General features: G+C 31.7%; 1 protein-coding gene across 1 annotated transcript; it reads right to left on the bottom strand.

The window, feature by feature from the left end:
- Nucleotides 1-1,104: 1,104 nt before the first annotated feature.
- On the bottom strand, nucleotides 1,105-2,134 carry LOC131151857 (pathogen-associated molecular patterns-induced protein A70). Its single transcript, XM_058103307.1, has one exon. It carries the CDS (start codon nucleotides 2,042-2,044, stop codon nucleotides 1,298-1,300), a length of 747 nt encoding a protein of 248 aa, XP_057959290.1. The 5' UTR covers nucleotides 2,045-2,134; the 3' UTR covers nucleotides 1,105-1,297.
- Between the last annotated feature and the right edge of the window lie 8,066 nt (nucleotides 2,135-10,200).

Below are 10,200 nucleotides of genomic sequence, written 5' to 3'. Positions count from 1 at the left end.
TATAATTAAAGGTAATAAAAGACTAGTCCCACCTCCTGATTGCTTCATATTATATAATTCATGCATGGCACACAGAGACACACACACACACACACATATATAGATATAGATATATATAGGTTATTTGTCAATGACGCCCCCACTACCATGTAAATGAATGGAACCAGTTTGAAATCAGTGCCTGTACTTTCATTTAATAGTATCAATAATTAAAACAATTCAACTAAAAAAACAGCACACTAATCATTAATTTACAAAAGCAAGCAAACTCAAAGCAAAGGCAAAATAACCCAAAACAAGATTAAAAAAACAAAAACAAGGGGGCTCACACCCACAGCATGTAGATCATTTGATTTTGGTCCCAACCCTTTAAAGTTTAAACTCAAGATATGACATGACTGCACAATACAATACACCACCAAAAAACCAAAGTAGCACTTTCATAGGGAGGTCAGCATTTAGCTGTCACCCTCCAAAGCGGACCCACCTAGACTAAAATAAGTATCTAATATATTACTACTGCATGTCCCAGGATCCCCTGCACCCGTTCCCACATCTATTTTATTACACCCCAAATAAGAGTCACTTGATCAATACCCATGCACGCTAATGAATCAAAATCACCCAATGTTTACAAACCCTTCCCACGTGCTGCGCGGCCCAAACAGATAGGCATAAGACTGAACTGCCCATCTCCTTCCGGAAACTTCTCGCTATCATCTATGGACTTTTCAGTAATATCAGTCTCTGAGCGACTGAAACAGACTCGTTTTCCTCCTCTTCCTCCTCCAACCGACACCGGCAGAGTGAAAGGACTAAAATGCCCAGCACCAGAGCTGGGATTCCGGAGGGCATATTCGAACCACAAAATCGACAGTGAAGTTTAGCAATCGAAAATAACTAATCGACCCTAAATTTAGCATAATTCAGAAAAGGCACCCAACACAAACGGAAAATATACATCCTCCTATACTCTCCATCAAACGTATTCCAGACATGGAATGTGTGATAGTAAAATGACGAAAACACCCCCAAAAAAAGTGCATAACAACAAAAGAGAAGGATATATATATATTAATGTACACACCGCAAGTGCAAGCTGAATTAAAGCAAGAAATAGGGAGGACATATTTGGAAAAATAGCATAAAGTTCAGCAAGAACTAGTACATCACTAAGATTACAGCCAATTGGAAAAAGTTGAAACCCACCCAAAATAAAATTTTATAAAACAGCCCCCCCAAAACCAGCAACAGAAAAATTAAAAATTAAAAACCCGCCCCGGACAGCGAAAATACCTTACTTCTCGCTCCCTCTACTCAGCATCTCCTTGTAACGCATAATTGAATCCAGCCTCTGCAACCTCAACTGTTGCCTGAACCTGCTGATGAAATCGTCGGCCCTGGCGTCGACCCCGCCGTCCGCCTCCCCATAATGCTCCGTCGCTCCAGCCTTCCCCTCTCTCACGGTGGCCGGCCGGCGGCTCTCAACGACATCGCTCTCCTCGAAATGCGCGAACGCCGACTTCGCACTCGCCGACTTCTTCAGCTTCTGCGGCAGCCTCACCGGGGATTCGCCGGAAGCCGGCCGGGTGTCGGACTTCACCCTGCTGACGCAGCGGCCCTGTATCATCCCATAAACCTCGTCCATAGTTTGTTGTCGTTCTTCTTCTTCTTCCTTCTCGATATCGTCTACGGCGGCCTCTGGTTCTGGGACTTCGACGACTTCCGACGCCGCTTCGATGACTTCCGGCGTCGGTTCGACGACGGAGGGGAGTGTGGTGGGTTCCGGGGATCTGTAACTGTAGAGGTTGATGGACTTGAGCCGCTGTAGGACGGAGGGAGATCGAAGGAGCTGAGGGCGCAGCGGTGAGTGGTCGTCGCCGGCGTCTTTGGTCCGGGATTGGGGTTTCTGGGTGCCGAGGCCGGAGGTGACGGCAATGGTGCCGATCATGATGTTGAGGATGACGAAGAGGACTGCGGGGGTGAACCAACTGTTCATGGAGGCCCAGATCGAAGGAACCACGGACGCAGTTGCTTCAAACATGGCTCCGGATGAAGAGAGAGAGAGAGAGAGAGAGCAGGAAAAGTGGAGCGGAGGGAGAAGGGCGGAAGGCGGTTTTATCTGTATTCTTTACTGGATTTTATAATAACTTTTTTTAATTATATAGAATCTCGAGGGACACGTGGCAACGGATGGAGGGACGTGCTCGTAATGGACAGGGCGTGAGGTATTTAATCAGGGGGGCGATATGACGTCGGCGCGGTGGGACGTAGAAACGACGTCGTAGCTTGGGCTTTGCAGTTTGCAAAGCTCTGCCTCTGCTCGTGTGGCACAGCTGTACGTGACTGCGAAACTGTTCCCACCAGCTTGGTTTCGTAGCAAAGGACCACCTGACCAGCTTTGGGGGAGTGAACATAGTCATTTTTTTTTTAATTTTTTATTTTATCTTTTCCTTTTTATTAGTAGTTGTCTTTAATTAATTTTATTACAAAACTAATTAATTTTTATCTTTATTTTCTTCCATAATTTAGCATTTTTTATGAATTAATTATAGACATAAAAAAATTATATTTACCTTAATAATTTTGACCAGCTAAAATCTTGACAAATAAACTTATTCACACCAAATAAAAAGTTAAGAAGCTCGAACGTTGAACTTATTATAAGCTTATAAAGTTTACAAATATTTAAAAAATATATATAAATTATTACAATTCAATTTGAACGATAACATTTTTCAAATTAAAAGTATTATTATTAAAGTAATTTATCTTAGGTGCATTGAAAAAAAATATATATAAAAATGCTAATAATTATAAAAAAATATTGTTATAATAATAAAAATAAGAGCTTTTTTACTTAGGTTTTTTTATTTATTATTTTTTGCAATGATTAATAGTAGTCTTTTTACCCAGTTTTAATGTTATCAATTTTTTTTTTATCTCATCAAGTTATTTTAAATCTAATCTTTTATATAACCTCTAACATCAATTAAACTATTATTTTTTTTAGAACATTATAATGCTATACAACTTTTTTCCTGCTTTCTTATTTTGTTATAAATATTATAACGACTTTATTTTAAAACCTTTGTATGCTCATTTATTTTTTTAAAAATTATATTTTATGCAATTTATTCAAAAAAGGCTAACGGCTCCCACTATTTAAATCATGAATAGGCCGACAAGCCAACTGGGTAATAATGGAAAGACAGGGAAAGCTCATAAGCCGCCAACCGACTCGTCTACAAGGATAGATGTCTTATTTTCATAGTGGGAGACAGGTGAATCGTACAACTCAAATGCTGATTCGCTCAATCATCTTTCTTAGTGTTTTCACTTTAATTACATTTGTTTTGTAATATATTATTTTTCTTAGAAAAAAATTCACTCCCACAATTTATCATCAAAATACTCTATTGCCACACTGTTCATCAACACACAACACAACATTTATTGTATAATTCATTCATTTTTTATTTTTATAATTCCTTTAAGACCCATTTGAAATTCATAGATGTGGAGAAAAAAAATACAAAGAAATCTACAAAGAATATAAAGAAATCTACTTTTGCAAAATAAATAAATATATATAGAGTATGAATTAAATATTTTGGATTTCATAAATTATTAACACTTTTATTTTTAATTAAAATTAAATATTTTCCGTTCTTAATAGTATTTAATGTGAAAAGAAAATAAATATAAACAAGAATAAACCAAGGAGGTAGATGCCACAGGCCCACCAGTCCAAAGTCCAGTACGATGTCCATTAATGGGCCCACATAGATGTAGATGAGTGTAAATTGGAGCTCTTAAAATAAATAAATAAATATGTATATATATATATATATATATATATATTCTTTTTTTATTTTTTTTATTTTTTATTTTTACTAAAAGAGGGTGGCACTTCCATTTATTTGTTAATATACCCTCACTTTTAGCGGAAAAATACCGTGATTACAAGATAAGTAAAAGGTAGATTATAGAAAAACCATTCCAAAAAAATAACTAACAAAAAAAATAAAAACTTAAATACGACCAAAATATCAAAATACACAAAATGAAACTCTAGAATTGAACTAACGACGGAAACAAGATCCCACATATCCATTCGAAAAATATCTTTTAAATAACGTGATAAAAAGTATTATTATTCATAAATTATATTGTTTCTTATTTCTCTTTTTTTAGTAAGAAAATCAGCCGCACTATTATTTTCCCTATATATATATATATATATATATATATATTGTTAGAGAAATTAAGAGTATGAGCAATGAAAAAGGAATAGATTTGATGGTGGATGGGAAATGGAGAAACAAATAATTTATCTCCAAAGTGAATATGAAGAATCTCTTTTCATAATCAATGGTTCACATGTAATTCTACTCTTGAATGAATGCTTGTAACTATGAAAACTTGTCACATTAAAGACTACAATGAATTAGCTTTTACTTTCTATAAGTAATTAAATAAAAGTTTAGTTTGGATCAAATATTTATTTAAGACCAATAAAGGAAATAACAGGAGAATAAGAAAAAAATATTTTTATTATATTTTTTCATAGAAAAATATTATTGAAAATGAATATTTATCTCAATATAGTTAAAAATAAGAAATGTCAAGTGTTAATGATGTGTAAAATTAATTTTTTTCGATGATTTGTAATATATTTTATTATTATCAACTACAGTTTTACCAGTTATATATTTATTAACAGGTAATAGCTTATCATATGTTAACTAATTGGTTAGGTTTGGGTTTAGCTTTTGTAGGCCTCCTTTTAGGATCAACCCAAACTTATCCTGTTAAGTCACACCCATTAACAACCTGATCCAAATCCAACTCATTGAAATATTTTGTCGACCCTAATTTAATTTAATGTTAGAATTTTAATTTCATTCTACCATTGACTCTCTAAGCTTAGCACCACATCAATTTTCCTTAAAACTCATAATAAGATCATAATAAATGTTTTGTAATCATAGTGAATAATCTCATTTTTTTAAAATATTATTTTTCTTAGAAAAAAATTCACTCCCACAATTTATCATCAAAATACTCATCAAGACACAACACAACATTTATTGTATAATTCATTCATTTTTTTATTTTTATAATTCCTTTAAGACCCATTTGAAATTCATAGATGTGGAGAAAAAAAATATAAAGAAATCTATTTTTGCAAAATAAATAAATATATATAGAGTATGAATTAAATATTTTGGATTTTATAAATTATTAACACTTTTATTTTTAATTAAAATTGAATATATTTCGTTCTTAATAGTATTTAATGTGAAAAGAAAATAAATATAAACAAGAATAAACCAAGGAGGTAGATGCCACAGGCCCACCAGTCCAAAGTCCAGTACGATGTCCATTAATGGGCCCACATAGATGTACCAGGGCCCATTAATGGAATTGGTTATAACCTAACCTCAGTCTGTTGCTTGTGCCTTCTAGAAGTTGCTTTTTGAAGCTGGTAATTTTGGGGTAGAACTTTAATTGAACCAATATCAGCTGATTCCGGTCATGGCCATTTTCGGAAATATGGGCCGACTTAGAAAAGCCCAGAACATATTGGGCCTTTCATTATTGTGCACCCAATCAATGGGCCGACCTTTTAAATTGAACTTGCATTAATCATGGATCTAGAGTTTAAAGTATTTTAATTATTTAAAGTCTAGTAGTTGTTTATTGATTTTAACCTTCTTAATATTTGAGAGCATAAATATTTGATAAAATTAACTAATACTTGCATAAACTAAAGTTTTTAATTTAATATAAGTCATATTTTCTTGTCATATATTTAATTAATAATTATAAATAAAAATGATATTATTTATTTTTATACATAAATAAAAGTTTTTTTTTTTTTTTTTGTAATCAATCAGTATTGAGTTTTTTTGTCATTTTCATTTTTATAAAGGATAAAATTTTCTAATTTTTTGAATTAATGTTGCATTTCTAGTTTTATTGAAGGAATTTTAAGAAAATTAAGAACTATAACCAAACACTCAAATTTCTAACCAATTCCCAATGATATCCTATATATTTAGACATACCTTGAGCATGACTGAGTGAAATTTGAAACTTCTAGGTATGATAGATTGAAAAAAACCAAATGAATATGTATGTATCATTTTTTAACCTTATTTTGATTATATATGAATGAACTTCTTCATAAATCTTCTTTGAAATAAATGTATATCTACTTTCACTACCTTTGTCAAAAAGTTTACATATATTACTTTTTGTTTTTTCTTAGAGTCTAACCTTTTTAAAATACATGATCTGTCTAACACTATCAATAAGAAATAGAATCATATTCGAACGCAAGTTTTTAAAACCAAACAATTGTATATATGCTACTTATAAATTATAATAGTTCATTATAAATGGGAATATAAAAACATTATAAACGGGAATATAAAAAAAGTCGTATGATTGTTCATATGTTTGACCATGATATTCTTGAGATTTACCCACAAAAAAAAAAAAAAAAAAAAAATTGTACAATAATATAGGTCATCCATATCCATTATGAATCAAAGTTCAATTCAACAAGATTCTTAAAACTGGGCAATATTAAGAGGATAGATGATTTAACTTCACATTCTACATGTTAGATATTTCTTACTGCAATTACTACAAGTACTTAATCACATTATTATACTAATATTTTATAACAATATTTTGGGAACAAAGCAAACTCGTCAAAAAATGATGACAAAAAAAAAAGATAATATTTTTCTTAAGCAATAATAACATGTAGTGAATCCAAAAATTAATCTTTATTACCCTTCTTTTTTGTCTTTTTGTTTACTAAGTAGAGGCATAGATTATATGTGTATATATAAAATGCCTTCTTTCATATGAAGTTCTTCCTTCACACAAAAGCTCAATGTAAAAAGATAATTAAAAAAAAAACGCAAATAATAAAATAAAAAGTTAATCCAAAGTGAAAAGCATGCATTCCTAGTTGTTGGGATAAGTTAATTAATGAACTTATGAATAGGAGTAACTCTCCAAATTTCTTAGGACTTGATTATTATAAACCTTCTCAAGATCCCATTCACAAACCATATTAGTTTTCCAAAATTCCCACACTATATATCTTTGAAGTGTCCAAATTTCTCATTACACTTTTCAAGATAGCACTATTCTTACCCTTTTCCATTCACCATCGTTTCCTTTGACATCTCTACTCTCTAGACTTTAACACACAAACAAACCACAAATTTAATCATTTAACAAATACTTACAATCCATAACACGATCTAAAACATAATTAATTAGAACATTGAAAAATTCAAAAAACCTTAGCACAAATCATCAATGTAGATGAGTGTAAATTGGAGCTTTTAAAATAAATAAATAAATATGTATATATATATATATATATATATATATATATATTTTTATCTTTTGTTTTTACTAAAAGAGGGTGGCACCTCCATTTATTTATTAATATACCCACACTTTTAGTGGAAGAATACTGTGGTTACAAAATAAGCAAAAGGTAGATTATAGAAAAACCCTCCCAAAAAAAATAACACCAGTAACCAACCAAATTAGGATAACAAAACTAAACATAACTAATAAAAAAAATAAAAACATAAATATGACCAAAATAAAATCAAAATACATAAAACGAAACTCTAGAATTGAACTAACGACAAAAGAAAATGAGACCCCACCTATCCATCCGAAAAATATCTTTTAGATAATGTGGTAGAAAATATTATTATTCGTAATGTAACACCCCGACCCCGAGGGGCCTGGGATATTAACTCTTTACTACTGATTTACAGCGGAAGCAAATAAACTCGATTCTTATTAAATCAGAGCGCTAATTATTCATGTTACAATCACTTATTTCAAAAGAAGAAAATTACACAAACGCAAATATCTGAAATCATACTAATGTTTCTAAGTAAATCTTTATTTTTCTAATCCCCACCCGCATGCTTGCTAAGCCTGATTTCCGACATGTCCTTCAGAGTTATCTGAAATAAAATATGATTGGGGTGAGACGACGCTCAGTAAGTAAATAAGATTATTATTAGTGTGTGGCCAAAATGAGCTTTTAAAGAATTTCATAAAATAATATTTAATTCTATAACTTCAAGACTGCTTTTAGAATAAACATAAATTTAAAAATTCCTGCATAAAACTTTTGTCATCAATTTTAACAGTTAATTTTTACAATCATATACTATAACTGTTAAATTAAACTTTTAACTTTAAAACTGTAAAAATTTTTAATGATAAACATACATATACTTTTCCTTATACGTTTTCCTTAGATCGTCATTTAAGCACCAAAATGATCCTTTTCACGTAAACTTACACTTTCCCTTCAAATCATCAGTAACTTTGTACACGTAATTAAATATGTATAAACATATATTGTAAAAAACCACCCTTAGGCCTGTTTGCCGTAAGTCATGTTTACCCCCATGACTGGGTTGTGCGGTCCGAAGACTGGACTTAGCTGGCTGGCCGACCAAACTAAATCAACGTACGTAAACTTTAAGTGAGATTTTCCTTATTAAGTCCTGGTCCGGAACCAGGTGTGCACTCAGGAGAAATCCACTAACATAAATAACCACTCTGTAAACAGTGTAGGTGCACTCTGATCCGTATAAACTTTAAGCTGCGGTACCGAGCATCTGTAACTTTGAACTTTCGTTGCCATAAGGGGTTTTAAAATCATCTTATTATAATTTATGCAATTTAAAATAATATCGTGAAAATCTCATCTTTACTCATATTTTCATAAAAAATGTAACGTAAAAATAAACTCATGCCACACAATTTTTGTGTTAAAAATATATATAATTTTATTTTTGAATAGGAATAAATGCTGAAAATTTACCCGAAGGGATTGGAACATTTCTTAACCCAAAAATAGATGCAAGTATATTAAAGATAGAACTGGTATAATTAAATATGCGTAAAAATAAACTCATGGAAATTTTGTGGAACTAAGTAACATAATTAAAATTTACGTACAAAATAAACTCGGGTATGAATTTAAAATAAAAAGAAACTAACATAATCAAAATTTACTTACCTTCTTCTTTTACCGTGTGCTACGAACACAATAACTATCTTTAAGATATGAGATCGGAAAGAGTGGGTGAGTGAGAACTTACTCAAAATTCTCACTCCACCACAAATTCTTTCACTCACTAATCCTTCTCTTCCTTAGAAAATTATTGTGAAAAATGAAGGTTGAGAGCTCCCTATTTATAGGAAAATTTTGGGGAAGAAATGGAATTTATAAAAGTGTGGGAGATGGGTGAAATTATAATTTTAAAAAATTAAAGAATGAGTAAGGAATGGGCAAGGTATGGGTTGAGTATGGGATAGGGATGGAAGCCATGTGGGAGTGCTTGCCACCATTCCCACTAAATAATTTTTTTTTTAAAATTAATTACTTACCTAATTAATTAATCAATAACTTAATTAATTATTCTATTATTTTATTATTTTTTTTTCTAATCATTATTATCATTATTATTATCATTGTTATTAATTTTAAATTACTTTTAGTATTTATTTATTTTATTATTTATTTTTGAACAAGAATTAATTTTAAATTTTAAAAACTCATATGGGCCCCACATGGTTTTGTGGGCCCCACACAACTTCGAGACCCGAATGGATCCTACGTAACTCGAATAACTCTTATACGATTTTATGCATCCTACATAGCTTTGAGACTCGTGTAAACCTCCATACGGCTTCGGGACTCATGTGGGCCCCACACAGTCTTGTGGGCCCCGCATAGGATACCTATATTATTATTATTTTATCATATATTTCTTCAAATTATATCAGTTAAAACATTATTTTATGTACTTATTTACGTATATAAACAGTGTCTTGTGGCTCCGGGACTCATGTGGTCTTGTGGGCCCCACATATGATACCTATATTATTATCATCTTATTATGTATTTCTACAAATTATGTCTGTCAAAACACTATTTTATGTATATATACTTATTTACGTGTACAAACAGTGTCTATCCTGTTTGTCCTATGAAATTCCATTTTGACCAGGCCGACCTCCAGGGAGCGACTGAGCCGCAATGGTCTCTGAGCACTCACTAAGACAAGGTCTTTCTTAGGCATCAAACATGGAATCAAGGATCCTACAGAAAAACACTTCCGTATTGAT

This window comes from Malania oleifera, chromosome 3 (assembly GCF_029873635.1).
Source record: "Malania oleifera isolate guangnan ecotype guangnan chromosome 3, ASM2987363v1, whole genome shotgun sequence".
NCBI lineage: Eukaryota > Viridiplantae > Streptophyta > Magnoliopsida > Santalales > Ximeniaceae > Malania > Malania oleifera.
Note: the sequence above shows the minus strand (reverse complement) of the source record. Positions and strands in the feature narration are given on the sequence as shown.